We start from the raw sequence: 16,570 nt of genomic DNA, 5'->3' as shown, positions 1-16,570 counted from the left end.
GTGGGGGAGCGGGGCCAGCGGGCGGGGGGGGGGGCGAGCCAGCCCCCAAGGGTTAATGCCAAGGCCGGGAGGGTTAGTGGAGAACCAGGAGAGGGGGCAATGGGATTCTCCCCCCCCCCAGGCCCTGCTGCCTGTGCTGCGGGTGTGGGAGGCCCCTGGAGGTGGCTGTGGCTGAGGAGGGGGGCTGGGAGGTGCCCAGGAAGGGGGGGGGTGGCTGAGGGAGTTGGGAGGTGCCCAGGAAGGGGGGGGGGTGGCTGAGGGAGTTGGAGGTGCCCAGGAAGGGGGGGTGGCTGAGGGAGCTGGAGGTGCCCAGGAAGGGGGGGCGGCTGAGGGAGTTGGAGGTGCCCAGGAAGGGGGGGTGGCTGAGGGAGTTGGAGGTGCCCAGGAAGGGGGGGGGTGGCTGAGGGAGTTGGGAGGTGCCCAGGAAGGGGGGGGGTGGCTGAGGGAGTTGGAGGTGCCCAGGAAGGGGGGGGTGGCTGAGGGAGTTGGAGGTGCCCAGGAAGGGGGGGTGGCTGAGGAGGGGGGCTGGGAGGTGCCCAGGAAGGGGGGGCTGGCTGAGGGGGTTGGGAGGTGTCGGGGGGGGCAGTGGCTGGGGTGTGGCTTGGAGGGGGCAGTGGCCCGCCCCTGACAGGTGGCACAGCAGGCAGGGCTGCCAGGCAGGCTCTGGGCCGCGCTGCTGCCAGCTGGCCGGTCCGGGGAGCGGCTCCCGCCCAGCCCAGCCTGCTGCCAAGGCCTGGCAGTCGGGGGCTGCACGTGGCGGTGGCCTGCTGGGTGTCCCAGGGCCGTGCCAGGCAGCGCGTGCGCCCCCCGTGTTCCCAGCCGTGGGGCACGTGCACAGCAGCGAGAACCGGCTGCACAACGCCCGACTGCAGCCACGTGGCGTGTGGCTTCCCCTCAGACCGGCAGCGTGTGGGGGCTCAGATCCCCAGCGTGGGGCATGTCCTGGGTGCTGTGACACGCCTGCGCACACATGTGCACGCACACGGACTCGCCGCCTCCCGCCAAGGCCGAAGGGAACTGCGGGGGCAACCGGCACCCCATTTCTGGGGGCCACGGGCCCCGGCTCCGAGCTCCCCGCCCCCGACTGAGCCTGGCCTAGGAGGGCCCTGAGGAAGTTGTCCGGGGCTGGCCAGGACAAGGACGGTGGGGCACCAGCTGATCCCGCCTTGGCCTGCACCCGACGCCCCTCCGCAGGGCCCCGGCCTGGGCAAGGCCAACGGCGCAGCTCCGACCCCCTGCCCAGGAGCCTTGGCCACAGCCCCCTCCTGCAGTGCTAGCGAGGGGTCTGGCCACCCAGGCGCAGGCAATGCACCGTCGCCGGGGGGCCTGAGCCAGCAGCGGGGGGCTGCCCTGCATTGCCCAGCTTGGCTGTGGGGGTACCTGGGGCCCTGGCCCTGCTGTCTCAGCACTGAGGGACAGAGAGCAGGGGGCAGCGTCACCCCCCGGCCCGTCAGCAGCACCGCAGGCACCCGCCGCCAGTCCCGCGATTCGCACACAGGGCAGGCCCAGCTGCACCCCACGCCGGATCACTGCCCCCCCATGCACCAGGCTGGTACCCGGCGGCTACCGGAGCCGAGCGGGACTGGGGCGTGTCTCCAGCCAGGACACCAGACACCCCCCCTTCGAGGGAGCAGCCGGGGAGCGGGCAGTGGGAGTCACGGGGCGCGGGGGGCACGTGGCTCTGTGCAGAGCTGGGGCCACGGTGGCAGAGACCTGCCCAGCCAATCGCTCTGACCAGGGGCTGCCGGCAGGGCAAATCCAGCCCCCTGGCCCTGTTCTAGTGCACTGTGCCCCGATAGACGTCCCGGGCCGGGCCCCTGCCCTTCCTCCAGGAGGGGGGCAGTCTCTGGGCCCCACCCCCTGCCTTCCCCGGCCCCGGAGAGGGGTAGCCACGGTCAGCCCAGGAAATACCAGCCCAGAGCCAGCAGGGGGAGCCAGTGTGCTGCCTTCAATTAGCTGGGGGTGCTAATTAGCTGTAGCCTCTGGGGGTGGCACCTGGGCAGAGCATCCCTGCCCTGGGGTGGGCGCCCGGTGTTCCTGGGGCTCTGCCCCGGCTCCGCGCCCGGCTCAGCCCTCCGCTCTGGCAGCCTGGATCCCCCCGGCCCCACCGGGCCAGTCAGAGCCCGCGCCAGGGCCCCTCCGTATTCCCGAGGGCCCCAAAGGCGGCTTGGCGCCCTGGAGCCGCTGGACCACACTGGGCCTGCGCCAGGGCGGAGGAGATGGGGGGACCCAGGAGCCACCCAGCCCCCCCGGAACAACCTCACTGCAGCTCGGGAACCAGCAGCCCCCCCCCCCCCAGCCCTTTGCCTGCCTCAGGCCTCGTGGGGGTGACGGCCCCATCCCTGGCCCTGCTGCCTGGGTCTGCACATGGCTGCCCTGCCCCCCTCGTCCTCAGCTCCCCCATGTGACGTAGTGGGGGTACTTGCTGGGCTGTGGTGACCCCTGCTGTCTGGAGCAAGACCCAGCAGGGAAAACCTCGCTAGGCAGAGGTAAGGACAAACTTGTTGAGCCAGGGGCCAGACACCCCCCATGGAGAGGAACAAAGGAAGGTGAATGCGGCCCTGGCTGGGGGGCAGGGCTGGAAGTGGGTTAGTTGGTTGGTGGCTGTCTGGGAGGATGGATGAGACAGCCTAGGGAGAGGAGCTGGAGTTTAGGGGCCCAGTCTCCCCCCAACTCAAGGGGGCCTGAGGCATCCTAGCCCAGCTCTGTGACCAGACTGCATCTGTGCTGTGCTGTATCCTGGAGAGGCAATAAACTTCCTCTATTCCACCGGCTGGTGCAGTCTGTTTGTGCCATTTCGGGGTGCAGGAGACGGGGGACCCCCAACGCGCCGTCACACCCCAGCCCAGGGTCCGCCCCCCCGCCCCCTTCCAGCGCCTCCTCCCCCAGCCCAGGGCCCGCCCCCTTCCAGCACCTCCTCCCCCAGCCCAGGGCCCGCCCCCCCCGCCCCCTTCCAGCGCCTCCTCCCCCAGCCCAGGGCCCGCCCCCCCGCCCCCTTCCAGCACCTCCTCCCCCAGCCCAGGGCCCGCCCCCTTCCAGCACCTCCTCCCCCAGCCCAGGGCCCGCCCCCCCCCACCCCCTTCCAGCACCTCCTCCCCCAGCCCAGGGCCCGCCCCCCCCGCCCTCTTCCAGCGCCTCCTCCCTCCCCCAGGGCCCGCCCCCTTCCAGCACCTCCTCCCCCAGCCCAGGGCCCGCCCCCCCGCCCCCTTCCAGCACCTCCTCCCCCAGCCCAGGGCCCGCCCCCCCGCCCCCTTCCAGCGCCTCCTCCCCCAGCCCAGGGCCCGCCCCCTTCCAGCGCCTCCTCCCCCAGCCCAGGGCCCTCCCCCCCGCCCCTTCCAGCGCCTCCTCCCCCAGCCCTTTGCCTGCCTCAGGCCTCGTGGGGGTGACGGCCCCATCCCTGGCCCTGCTGCCTGGGTCTGCACATGGCTGCCCTGCCCACCTCGTCCTCAGCTCCCCCAGCCCAGGGCCCGCCCCCCCGCCCCCTTCCAGCACCTCCTCCCCCAGCCCAGGGCCCGCCCCCCCGCCCCCTTCCAGCACCTCCTCCCCCAGCCCAGGGCCCGCCCCCCGCCCCTTCCAGCGCCTCCTCCCCCAGCCCAGGGCCAGCCCCCCCCCTCCCCACTGCACCCCTTGGCTCACTATCAGTTCTCCCTACCACCCCCCCCCCCCCAGGCTCTCAGCCCTGGAAGTTTCCATCCCGCCTGCCCCCTCTGGGGGTCACTGTGGGTCTGGGCCACACGTGGGCGCCATGACCCGGGGCAGAGGGTGGGGCCCAGCAGAGCCCGGGCAGGGAGGGGAGGAGCAGACAGGGAGGCCCAGCGGGCACTGGCTGCTGCCCCCCTCACCCGCGGGCTGCCCCGTCCACCCTCCCCCAAGGGCCCCAGGGCCAGCGCGGAGCAAAGCGACACCCCTGGGGCCAGGGACAGCCCCCCACCCGGCGCCCTGAACAAGCAGGGGGCGGTTTGGCACCTTCCGGGGGTGGGGTGCCTTGGCCCATCCCCCACGGGGGCAGGGGCCTGGCTCTGACCCCGGGCAGAGCTGCCCTCGGCACGGCACACGCAGAGCTGACTGGGACCCTGCTGTCACAACCCCCTTTATTGAACCCCAGCAGGCTGCCCCACGGCGCTGGCATCGTCCGGGGGGCGGGGAGGAGTCAGTGTCCCCCCCAAACACTCCCACCAGCACCCCGAGCTCGGGCTCCCAGCGTCCACGGATCCAGCAGGCCCCTGGCAGCAGAGTGGGGCTGGACGGGGGGACCCCGACTCTCCCGACGCTGCCCCTCCTCGCCCTCCATTGGGCGCACGTCCGGCTCAGGGCCACCCGACCGCGGCACCGCGGCACCGTCTGCGCCTGCTGTCCTGGGCCAGGCAGAGTTCTCCGCGCGCCGGCCCGTCTCCCTGGGGCGCTCCACACGGCCTGGGGCAAGCGCTGGGGGGGGCTGTCGGCTCCGTCCTGGGGGGCTGCGGCGAGGTGCTGGACAGCTCAGTCCTGGGCAGGGGCTGTTGGCTCAGTCCTGGGGGGGCAGGCCGGCTCCATCCTGGGGTGCTGCAGCGAGGCGCTGGAGGGAACAGGCCGGCTCCGTGCTGGGGGGGGGGCTGTGGTGAGGCACTGGAGGGGACAGGCCAGCTCCATCCTGGGGGGCGGCGGCGAGGTTCTGGAGGGGACAGGCCGGCTCAGTGCTGGGGGGCGGCGGCGAGGCGCTGGAGGGGAGTCCGGCTCCGTCCTGGGGGGCCGCGGCGAGGCGCCGGAGGGGACAGGCCGGCTCCATCCTGGGGGGCCACGGCGAGGCGCCGGAGGGGACAGGCCGGCTCAGTCCTGGGGGGCCGCGGCGAGGTTCTGGAGGGGACAGGCCGGCTCCGTCCTGGGGGGCTGCGGCGAGGCGCCGGAGGGGACAGGCCGGCTCCGTCCTGGGGGGGCCACGGCGAGGCGCTGGAGGGGACAGGCCGGCTCCGTCCTGGGGGGCCGCGGCGAGGCGCCGGAGGGGACAGGCCGGCTCCGTCCTGGGGGGCCGCGGCGAGGCGTCGGAGGGGACAGGCCGGCTCCGTCCTGGGGGGGCCGTGTGAGCAGTGGTGTCTGGAGCAGGCCTGGCGCGGGGTCCCGGGAGGTGAGCGGCGCTCCCAGGCCGGCGGGTCCTGCTACAGGATCTGGGCCTCTGCGGACAGGGAGAAGCGGCGTGAGCGCAGCGCGCGGGGAACAGCTCCCGGCTGCAGCCAGGGGTCGGCGTCTGCACCAAACCGCCACACGAGGGCTGGGCGGCGCCTGGGCTCGCCGGGGAGGGGGGCGCTGGGCATGTCAGCCCCACGAGGGCTGGGGGGCGCCGGGCGCGGGGGGACAGACCGGCGCGGAGACGGTGGCAGTCAGAGCAGAGAAGGGGTCTGTGTTGCTGGTTACCTGCCTGCCTGGGGGGAGACCCTGGGGCCAGGGGGTTGGGGGGGACCCAGCCAGCCCAGGGCTCTGAGCAAGGGGGAGTGGGAGGGGAACGGGGGGGCTGATTTTGCAAACGGAGGCCAGAGGTTAACCCTGAAATGCCAGAACCCCACTGGTCTTGAGCCACAGGTGGGGCATGACCCACACCCTCCAACCTGACTGCCCCACGCCGCCCGTGCCAGCCAGCCAGCGCGCTGCCCCACGGCCTGCCTCGAACACAGCCCCACACCAGCCAGAGTGCTGCCCCACGGCCTGCCCCCAATACAGCCCCACACCAGCCAGCGCGCTGCCCCACGGCCTGCCCCCAACACAGCCCCACACCAGCCAGCGCGCTGCCCCACGGCCTGCCCCCAACACAGCCCCACACCAGCCAGCGCGCTGCCCCACGGCCTGCCCCCAATGCAGCCCCACACAAGCCAGCGTGCTGCCCCACGGCCTGCCCCCCAACACAGCCCCACACAAGCCAGCTTGCTGCCCCCCAATGCAGGCCTACACCAGCCAACACGCTGCCCCACAGCCTGCCCCCAACACAGCCCCACACCAGCCAACACGCTGCCCCACGGCCTGCCCCCAACACAGCCCCGCACCAGCCAACGCACTGCCCCACGGCTTGCCTCAAATACAGCCCCACCCCAACCAGCGTGCTGCCCCACACCAAGCCCGCTGCCCCACATCACTCACTGGGCAGGGCCCTCATGTGCACGGCAGCTGCCAGGAAATCGGGCTTCTTGGTCTCCTCTTTGTGGGGTTTCCTCCGGCGGATCCTGGGGGCAGATCAGTGGGTCTGTAGGGCTCCGGGATCCCCACGCTGCCTTCAGCCAGCGCCCCTGCAGCCTGGGGGGGGCCCCAGAGGAGCCGGCCAGCGGAAGCACTAATGAATCCAGCCCCCAACCCTGGGGAGGCTGGTCTAGGTAAACCCTGGGATGTGGGGTGACTCCCGTGCACGTGGGGGGACCCCAAGGGAGGCAGGGATATCCCTGAGGTACCTGGGGGGTTTCCCAGGCTTGTGGGGTGACTCTGGGGGGGAATCCCTGAGTTGTGAGGGGACCCTGAGAGGAGTGGGGGGCATCCCTGGATTGTGGGGTGACTCTGGGGCACAGGGGGATCCCTCGGGCATGGGGGCACCTGAGACAGGTGACTCTGGGACATGGGGGGATCCCTGTGGCATGGGGGGACCCGAGGGAGGCGGGGGGACGCCGGGGCGGGTGACTCTTGGGCGTGGGGGGACCCGAGGGGGGCGGGGTGACGCTGGGGCGGGTGACTCTGGGGTGTGGGGGGACCCGAGGGGGGCGGGGGGACGCCGGGGCAGGTGACTCTGGGGCGTGGGGGGACCCGAGGGGGGCGGGGGGATGCCGGGGCAGGTGACTCTGGGGCATGGGGGGACCCGAGGAGGGAGGGGGTTGCCGGGGCGGGTGACTCTGGGGCGTGGGGGGACCCGAGGGGGGCGGGGGTTGCCGGGGCGGGTGACTCGGGCGTGGGGGGACCCGAGGAGGGAGGGGGTTGCCAGGGCGGGTGACTCTGGGGCATGGGGGGACCCGAGGGGGGCGGGGGTTGCCGGGGCGGGTGACTCGGGCGTGGGGGGACCCGAGGAGGGAGGGGGTTGCCAGGGCGGGTGACTCTGGGGCATGGGGGGACCCGAGGGGGGCGGGGGTTGCCGGGGCGGGTGACTCGGGCGTGGGGGGACCCGAGGAGGGAGGGGGTTGCCAGGGCGGGTGACTCTGGGGCATGGGGGGACCCGAGGGGAGCGGGGGTTGCCGGGGCGGGTGACTCGGGCGTGGGGGGACCCGAGGAGGGAGGGGGTTGCCGGGGCGGGTGACTCTGGGGCGTGGGGGGACCCGAGGGGGGCGGGGGTTGCCGGGGCGGGTGACTCGGGCGTGGGGGGACCCGAGGGGGGCGGGGGTTGCCAGGGCGGGTGACTCTGGAGCGTGGGGGGACCCGAGGGGGGCGGGGGTTGCCGGGGCGGGTGACTCTGGGGCGCGGGGGGACCCGAGGGAGGCGGGGGTTGCCGGGGCGGGTGACTCTGGGACCCGAGGGGGGCGGGGGTTGCTGGGGCGGGTGACTCTGGAGCGTGGGGGGACCCGAGGAGGGAGGGGGTTGCCGGGGCGGGTGACTCTGGGACCCGAGGGGGGCGGGGGTTGCTGGGGCGGGTGACTCTGGAGCGCGGGGGGACCCGAGGGAGGCGGGGGTTGCCGGGGCGGGTGACTCTGGGACCCGAGGGGGGCGGGGGTTGCTGGGGCGGGTGACTCGGGCGTGGGGGGACCCGAGGAGGGAGGGGGTTGCCGGGGCGGGTGACTCTGGGGCGCGGGGGGACCCGAGGGAGGCGGGGGTTGCCGGGGCGGGTGACTCTGGGACCCGAGGGGGGCGGGGGTTGCTGGGGCGGGTGACTCTGGAGCGTGGGGGGACCCGAGGGGGGCGGGGGTTGCCGGGGCGGGTGACTCTGGAGCGTGGGGGGACCCGAGGGAGGCGGGGGTTGCCGGGGCGGGTGACTCTGGGGCGTGGGGGGACCCGAGGGGGGCGGGGGTTGCCGGGGCGGGTGACTCTGGGGCGTGGGAGGACCCGAGGGGGGCGGGGGTTGCCGGGGCGGGTGACTCTGGGGCGTGGGAGGACCCGAGGGGGGCGGGGCGATGCTGGGGCGGGTGACTCTGGGGCGTGGGAGGACCCGAGGGGGGCGGGGGTTGCCGGGGCGGGTGACTCTGGGGCGCGGGGGGACCCGAGGGAGGCGGGGGTTGCCGGGGCGGGTGACTCTGGGACCCGAGGGGGGCGGGGGTTGCTGGGGCGGGTGACTCTGGGGCATGGGGGGACCCGAGGGGGGCGGGGGTTGCCAGGGCGGGTGACTCTGGGGCGTGGGAGGACCCGAGGGAGGCGGGGGTTGCCGGGGCGGGTGACTCTGGGGCGTGGGGGGACCCGAGGGGGGCGGGGGTTGCCGGGGCGGGTGACTCTGGGGCGTGGGGGGACCCGAGGGGGGCGGGGGTTGCCGGGGCGGGTGACTCTGGGGCGTGGGGGGACCCGAGGGAGGCGGGGGTTGCCGGGGCGGGTGACTCTGGGGCGTGGGGGGACCCGAGGGGGGCGGGGGTTGCCGGGGCGGGTGACTCTGGGGCGTGGGAGGACCCGAGGGGGGCGGGGGTTGCCGGGGCGGGTGACTCTGGGGCGTGGGAGGACCCGAGGGGGGCGGGGCGATGCTGGGGCGGGTGACTCTGGGGCGTGGGAGGACCCGAGGGGGGCGGGGGTTGCCGGGGCGGGTGACTCTGGGGCGCGGGGGGACCCGAGGGAGGCGGGGGTTGCCGGGGCGGGTGACTCTGGGACCCGAGGGGGGCGGGGGTTGCTGGGGCGGGTGACTCTGGGGCATGGGGGGACCCGAGGGGGGCGGGGGTTGCCAGGGCGGGTGACTCTGGGGCGTGGGAGGACCCGAGGGAGGCGGGGGTTGCCGGGGCGGGTGACTCTGGGGCGTGGGGGGACCCGAGGGGGGCGGGGGTTGCCGGGGCGGGTGACTCTGGGGCGTGGGGGGACCCGAGGGGGGCGGGGGTTGCCGGGGCGGGTGACTCTGGGGCGTGGGGGGACCCGAGGGAGGCGGGGGTTGCCGGGGCGGGTGACTCTGGGGCGTGGGGGGACCCGAGGGGGGCGGGGGTTGCCGGGGCGGGTGACTCTGGGGCGTGGGGGGACCCGAGGGGGGCGGGGGTTGCCAGGGCGGGTGACTCTGGGGCGTGGGGGGACCCGAGGGAGGCGGGGGTTGCCGGGGCGGGTGACTCTGGGGCGTGGGGGGACCCGAGGGGGGCGGGGGTTGCCGGGGCGGGTGACTCTGGGGCGTGGGGGGACCCGAGGGGGGCGGGGGTTGCCGGGGCGGGTGACTCTGGGGCGTGGGGGGACCCGAGGGAGGCGGGGGTTGCCGGGGCGGGTGACTCTGGGGCGTGGGGGGACCCGAGGGGGGCGGGGGTTGCTGGGGCGGGTGACTCTGGGGCGTGGGGGGACCCGAGGGAGGCGGGGGTTGCCGGGGCGGATGACTCTGGGGCATGGAGGGACCCGAGGGGGGCGGGGGTTGCCGGGGCGGGTGACTCTGGGGCGTGGGGGGACCCGAGGGAGGCGGGGGTTGCCGGGGCGGGTGACTCTGGGGCGTGGGGGGACCCGAGGGGGGCGGGGGTTGCCGGGGCGGGTGACTGGGCGCACAGCGGGGCGGTTCCCTGGCTGGCGGGGTGACCGGCAAGGCGGGGAGGCCGAAGGCCGTGCAGGGCAGATCGGCCCGGGGCGAGCGATAACCCAGACCCCCCCGCGGCGCGTCTCGGGCGCAGGGCACCTACCAGGCCGCCACGGCCGCGCCCAGCACCACGGCCAGGACGAAGAAGGCGAAGACGCCAAGCGAGACCAGGACGGTGACCTTCTCGGTGGGGTCGCTGCCATCTGCGGGGGGGGCGGGGGCGTCACCGCGGGGGATGCCCACAGCCCCCTCCCTCGCCGACCCCCGAGTGCCCCTTCCCCTGGCCTTTGGGACGGGCCACGGGCCCCAGGCGGGCAGCTCATCCCTCGCCACGCCCCTGGGCGGGTGCCGGCCGGGGCCCCTGGCCAGCCGCTGCCCGGTCTGACCCGCAATGGGCCCGGATCCCCCTGCCCCCGCCAGCCTCTCCCACCCCAGCTCCCAGGCTCCCTCTCCCCCCAGGCCGGCGGGCCCCGGGCCCCATGCTCTGCGGGGTGCAGAGCGGCTGGGGGGTGGCCGGCCCAGGAGGACCAGAGGGGGGTGGCCAGCGGGGAGCTGGACCCCCCAGAGTAGAGGTGGGCTCGCCCCATGGCACCCAAGAGAGGGGCCAGCAGCGACGGGCCCCAGGGCACCCAGTGCATGGACGGGCATGGGAATGGGCGCAGCACCCGCCTGGCACAGGGGGACTGGTCCCACCCGCCTGGCTGCCAGGCGCTGCCCTCTGCTCTCACCGGGCTGGGATCCCCCCAGGGCCCTGCCACCCCCCCTGCTCCCCGCTAGCCCCAAGGGTCTCTCACCAACGGGCTCAGGGTTGGGGGCCAGCGAGGGCTCCTCAGCCGGGCACTGCAGGCCAGCATCAGTGGTGGCTCCGTCGCCGGGCGTCGAGGTCAGGCCTGCAAGGGAGGGGGAGACAGGCTGGTTACTGGCGCCGGAGCCACGGCCACGGCCAGGGGGAGAGCGGGGTGGAGAGTGGGGTGGGGCCCAGGCCAGACCACTGGAGAATGAGACAGGGGCCCCGCCAGGCCGGGGGCAGAGTGGGGCGGGGGCCCCACCAGGCCATTGGAGAATGAGGCAGGGGCTGTGCCAGGCCGGGGGCAGAGTGGGGCGGGGGCCCCGCCAGGCCGGGGGCAGAGTGGGGCGAGGGCCCCGCCAGGCCATTGGAGAATGAGGCAGGGGCTGTGCCAGGCTGGGGGCAGAGTGGGGCGGGGGCCCCGCCAGGCCGGGGGCAGAGTGGGGCGGGGGCCCCGCCAGGCCGGGGGCAGAGTGGGGTGGGGGCCCCCCCAGACCGGGGGCAGAGTGGGGCGGGGGCCCCGCCAGGCCGGGGGCAGAGTGGGGTGGGGGCCCCCCCAGACCGGGGGCAGAGTGGGGCGGGGGCCCCCCCAGACCGGGGGCAGAGTGGGGCGGGGGCCCCGCCAGGCCATTGGAGAATGAGGCAGGGGCTGTGCCAGGCCGGGGGCAGAGCGGTGCGGGGGCCCCCCCAGGCCAGGGGCAGAGTGGGGCGGGGGCCCCGCCAGGCCATTGGAGAATGAGGCAGGGGCCCTGCAGGCTGCAGAGACCAGAGGACCCTCAGGCTGAAAAGCGTCGGTGGCTGGGGGTGCCCAGCAGAGCCCCCGAGGCGCCTCCCTGCCCCGCCCCCAGCCCCTCCCCACCTGGCCCCGGCGTGGCCCGCGCCTCGGCGCTCCACTCGCTCCAGTTGCCGGCGTCCAGGAAGTCCTTGGCCCCGACCCGCACCACGTGCTCCAGCCCGGAGAAGGCGTCGGTGATGACTTCGGAGAGGTTCGCCGTCTCCACCTGGGCGGGCAGCAGGCAGAGGCTGGGACGTGGGGCCACCAGCCAGCCCCCCCCCCACCGCCCCCCAGACGCTCCCCGGCACTCACCATGGACCAGGAGCCGTGCGCCACGGGCCGGTACTGGAGCCGGAACTTGAGCTGGAAGTGGGGCTCCTTGGGCCAGGAGGCCGGGTACTGCCAGCGGACCCAGAGCCGCCGTGGGGCCGCCGGGACCGGCTCCACCACCAGGCCCTCCGGAGGGTCCGGCTTAACTGGGCGGGAAGAGACAAGGGCAGCCGTGAGCCGACACCGCCGGCCTGTGCCAGGCGTGGGGAAGGGCCGAGGCCCGGGGCAGGGCCCAGCGTCCTCAGCCCAGTTCACCACAGTCCCCGTGCGTCGCACGAGTGGGCCCCTCTGGGGTAGGCGCCACACAGGGCTGGCTGACCGTGGGGCGGAGCTCCTGCCCCTCTCGGTGCCCGGGTGGGGGGAAGGCGGGCACTCACTGATGGCCTGCATGGTGACGTCCAGCAGCCGGAAGCTGGCGCCCAGCGGGTTCACCTCGGTGACGTTCAGCCGGTAGGCGCTCCAGAACTCGCACTTGTGCACGGTGCACGTGCGCGGGCGGGCGGGGTCCTGCACGCACGGCCCCACCGGGCTGCTCTGGGCCCTGCCAACGGGAGCACAGGCCCGTCGGTGCCAAGCCAGAGCGCTTCTCCAGGGCACAGCTCCCTGACTCGGGGTCCCCCGGCCGGAGCACTGGGGGTGCTGTCCAACCCCCCCGGGAGTGGGCCTTGCACCAAAGCCACGTGCCAGCCAGGCCTATGGGCATACCCGGCTTGGGCTGGCCAGGTAGCCCCCGGCCCGGCAGGCCCCGCCACACACAGGCCTCGCGCGCCGTGCGATCGCCAAGCCGGCTGGCAGCCACACGGGCACACCCGGGGCTGGCGTGTGCAGGCAGGCCAGGGTGTGGGGCACACGTGCAAATCGCACGCCCGGCCACGTGCCCAGGCACTGACACCCGGCGCCTTCATCTGCACAAGGTCCGGGGCCCGCACGCGCCCTGGCGAGCGGCTGGCACCGGGCGCTGGCACCCCCAGCCAGGCAGCGGCGGAAGGCAGGGACTGGACACTGCAGCCCCGTTCGCCCCCAGCGCTGTCCCCCGGCCTGGGGCACCGCGCTCCCTGCGGACGAGCCGGCTAGTCCCACGCCCCCCAGCCCGGGCCCTGGGGCACCCGGACGCAGCGCAGCCTGGCGCCGTGCCAGCCCTCCCGGCTCCTACCTCTGCTTCTCAGCGCCCAGCAGCAACTTCTTCCTGTTGGCAGAGAGTAGGGAGTGAGGGGGGCAGAGGTGCCAGCGCAGCCGCCGGGCGGGACCTGGGCAGGCGCAGGAGTGGGGGGGGCGCCGGGGGCTCGGTAGGAGCCCCCACACAGAGCCCCCCGGCCTAGGAGACGGAGCCCCGCCAGCGCCGCCGGGCCAGGCACTAAGAACCGGGCCCAGGCAGGGTGCCAGGGGGGCAAAGTGCCCCAGGGACGTGCCCCTCGGAGGCGCTGCGGCCCCGTGCCAGGGTGCGGGCAGGTCTCCTCGAGCCGGGGACAGTCATCCCGGCTCACGGCGCGGACCCGCCTGGAGGGGCCACGCGCCCAGGGGCCCAGAACCGCCGGCCTGGCTCATGGTGCGGACCCGCAGATTTCTCACACACACCCCTTCCAAACCGCGCGCACACACACACACACACACACACACACACACACACACACACACACACCACCCTTCCAAACCACCCCCCCCCCACACACACCCCTTCCAAACCGCGCACACACACACACACCACCCTTCCAAACCCCCCCCACACACACACCCCTTCCAAACCGCGCGCGCACACACACACACACACACACACACCACCCTTCCAAACCACCCCCCCACACACACACCCCTTCCAAACCGCGCACGCACACACACACACACACACACACACACACACACCCCACCCTTCCAAACCGCGCACACACACACACACCACCCTTCCAAACCCCCCCCACACACACACCCCTTCCAAACCGCGCGCGCGCACACACACACACACACACACACACACACCACCCTTCCAAACCACCCCCCCACACACACACCCCTTCCAAACCGCGCACACACACACACACACACACACACACACACCCTTCCAAACCACCCCCCCACACACACACCCCTTCCAAACCGCGCGCGCACACACACACACACACACACACACACACCCCTTCCAAACTGCGCGCACACACACACACTCCCCTTCCAAACCACACCACCCCCACACACACACCCCTTCCAAACTGCGCGCACACGCACACACTCCCCTTCCAAACCACACCACCCCCACACACACACCCCTTCCAAACTGCGCGCGCACACACACACACACACACACACACACCTTCCAAACCGCATCCTGCAGATTTCTCACACACACACCCCCTTTCAAACTGCACTGTACAGATTTCTCACCCCCCCACACACACACACACAACACCCTTCCAAACCACACCCTGCAGATTTCTCACACACACACACACACACCCACCCCCATGGCCCAGCCCTACCGGTAGGTGGTGATGTAGCGGGTGAGGACGTCACACACACACACACACACACACACACACACACACACACCCATGGCCCAGCCCTACCGGTAGGTGGTGATGTAGGGGTGAGGACGTCACACACACACACACACACACACACACACACACACACACACACACACACACACACACACACACACACCCATGGCCCAGCCCTACCGGTAGGTGGTGATGTAGCGGGTGGGGAGGAACGTCTCCACGCTGGGCGCCCAGGAGCAGGAGAAGTTCTCGTAGTCCGACGCTCGGCAGGTGACGGACGGGATCCCAGGCGAGTCTGGCGCCGAGGGGGAGGAATCATTCAGGGGCCACTCCAGGGGCCCCCAGCAAACCGGAGCCCCCGCCCCGAGGCCTGGTGCGGTGAGGAGCCGGGGGGGGCTGTGCCGCGGCACCGGGCCAGGTACCAGCGCCAGGCGGGGGGCCGGGGGGCTGTGCCGCGGCACCGGGCCAGGTACCAGCGCCAGGCGGGGGGCCGGGGGGCTGTGCCGCAGGGCACCGGGCCAGGTACCAGCGCCAGGCGGGGGGCCGGGGGGCTGTGCCGCGGCACCGGGCCAGGTACCAGCGCCAGGCGGGGGGCCGGGGGGCTGTGCCGCAGGGCACCGGGCCAGGTACCAGCGCCAGGCGGGGGGCCGGGGGGCTGTGCCGCGGCACCGGGCCAGGTACCAGCGCCAGGCGAGGGGCCGGGGGGCTGTGCCGCGGCACCGGGCCAGGTACCAGCGCCAGGCGGGGGGCCGGGGGGCTGTGCCGCAGGGCACCGGGCCAGGTACCAGCGCCAGGCGGGGGGCCGGGGGGCTGTGCCGCAGGGCACCGGGCTAGGTACCAGCGCCAGGCGGGGGGCCGGGGGGCTGTGCCGCAGGGCACCGGGCCAGGTACCAGCGCCAGGCGGGGGGCCGGGGGGCTGTGCCGCAGGGCACCGGGCCAGGTACCAGCGCCAGGCGGGGGGCCGGGGGGCTGTGCCGCAGGGCACCGGGCCAGGTACCAGCGCCAGGCGGGGGGCCGGGGGGCTGTGCCGCAGGGCACCGGGCCAGGTACCAGCGCCAGGCGGGGGGCCGGGGGGCTGTGCCGCAGGGCACCGGGCCAGGTACCAGCGCCAGGCGAGGGGCCGGGGGGGCTGTGCCGCAGGGCACCGGGCCAGGTACCAGCGCCAGGCGGGGGGGCCGGGGGGCTGTGCCGCAGGGCACCGGGCCAGGTACCAGCGCCAGGCGGGGCGCCGGGGGGCTGTGCCGCGGCACCGGGCCAGGTACCAGCGCCAGGCGGGGGGCCGGGGGGCTGTGCCGCAGGGCACCGGGCCAGGTACCAGCGCCAGGCGGGGGGCCGGGGGGCTGTGCCGCGGCACCGGGCCAGGTACCAGCGCCAGGCGAGGGGCCGGGGGGCTGTGCCGCGGCACCGGGCCAGGTACCAGCGCCAGGCGGGGGGGCCGGGGGGCTGTGCCGCAGGGCACCGGGCCAGGTACCAGCGCCAGGCGGGGGGCCGGGGGGCTCCCCCCTCGGGGCTGAGAGCCAGTGCCGAGCTGGACCAGCCCAGCGCCCGCCCCAGGGGCCCCGCCGGAGCCGACTTACAGCCCAGCCGGAGGGAGACGGCGCGGAGCAGCTGCCCGGTCCCGTCGTGGCAGCTGTAGGCTCCTCCCATGGCGAGCTCGGCCCGTGGCAGCAGCAAGTCGCCCTCCCGCAGCAGGCAGCCCTCCGGGAGCCCGGCTGCCCCGTCCCGGCGCCACTGCACCCCCGCGCTGCGGACACAGGCCGGGCGTCGCTTAGCGGGGCAGGGCCTGGCCACCGGGCACCTTGGCGCCCGCACGGCTGGAGTGTGGGCGCACGAGCGGGAGCTGGGGGGGTGAGGGGCACTGGGGCAGGGCTGGGCTGTGGGGCGGGAGCGAGGGGCACCGGCAGGGCTGGGGAAAGGGCTGGGGGGGGGCGCAGGGCTGCAGGCAGGGAGTGAGGGGCACCGGCAAAGATGGGGGGACCCAGGGCTGGGTTGACAGGGGCTGTGGGGCGGGAGTGAAGGGCCCCAGCAGGCAGGGGGCAGGCCGGGCAGGTGGGGCGGGAAGGAGGGAGTGAGGGGCCCGGCAGGCAGGGGCAGGGCCGGGGAGGTGGGGCGGGAGGGAGGGAGTGAGGGGCCCGCAGGCAGGGGGCAGGGCCGGGGAGGTGGGAGGGGGGGAAGGAGTGAGGGGCCCGGCAGGCAGGGGGCAGGGCCGGGGAAGGTGGGAGGGGGGGAAGGAGTGAGGGGGCCCGGCAGGCAGGGGGCAGGGCCGGGGAGGGGGGGGAGGGAGTGAGGGCCCAGCAGGCAGGGGGCAGGGCCGGGAGGTGGGAGGGGGGAGGGAGTGAGGGGCCCAGCAGGCAGGGGGCAGGGCCGGGGCGAGTGGGGCGGGAGGGGGAGGGAGTGAGGGGCCCAGCAGGCAGGGGGCAGGGCCGGGGAGGTGGGGCGGGAGGGGGGACCCCGGCAGGCAGGGGGCAGGGCCGGGGAGGTGGGGGGGGGGAGGGAGTGAGGGGCCAGCAGGCAGGGGGCAGGGCCGGGGAGGTGGGGCGGGAGGGAGGGAGTGAGGGGCCCAGCAGGCAGGG

General features: G+C 74.9%; 1 protein-coding gene across 1 annotated transcript; it reads right to left on the bottom strand.

Moving 5' to 3' along the window:
- Positions 1–4,983: 4,983 nt before the first annotated feature.
- Positions 4,984–15,770, bottom strand: IL11RA (interleukin 11 receptor subunit alpha). The gene is made up of 10 exons (XM_075932810.1): positions 15,575–15,770; positions 14,178–14,292; positions 12,659–12,691; positions 11,883–12,046; positions 11,488–11,651; positions 11,260–11,401; positions 10,408–10,503; positions 9,717–9,816; positions 6,106–6,188; positions 4,984–5,149 (listed from the first exon to the last, which is right to left on the bottom strand). Exons 1-10 carry the CDS (start codon positions 15,642–15,644, stop codon positions 5,133–5,135), a joined length of 984 nt encoding a protein of 327 aa, XP_075788925.1. The 5' UTR covers positions 15,645–15,770; the 3' UTR covers positions 4,984–5,132.
- Between the last annotated feature and the right edge of the window lie 800 nt (positions 15,771–16,570).

This window comes from Pelodiscus sinensis, chromosome 6 (genome assembly GCF_049634645.1).
Source record: "Pelodiscus sinensis isolate JC-2024 chromosome 6, ASM4963464v1, whole genome shotgun sequence".
In the NCBI taxonomy this organism is placed as follows: Eukaryota; Metazoa; Chordata; order Testudines; family Trionychidae; genus Pelodiscus; species Pelodiscus sinensis.
The sequence above is the reverse complement of the archived record's forward strand: the minus strand, read 5'-3'. Positions and strand labels throughout refer to the sequence as shown.

What these genes read in the sequence shown, in the direction of transcription:
- IL11RA (XM_075932810.1), bottom strand. Translation starts at nt 15,644, where the DNA reads ATGGGAGGAGCCTACAGCTGCCACGACGGGACCGGGCAGCTGCTCCGC. An exon ending in CGTCACCATGCAGGCCATCA is followed by an intron (nt 11,652 to 11,882) that starts GTGAGTGCCCGC and finishes CTTCCCGCCCAG; the next exon opens with TTAAGCCGGACCCTCCGGAG. An exon ending in CGCACGGCTCCTGGTCCATG is followed by an intron (nt 11,402 to 11,487) that starts GTGAGTGCCGGG and finishes CTGCCCGCCCAG; the next exon opens with GTGGAGACGGCGAACCTCTC.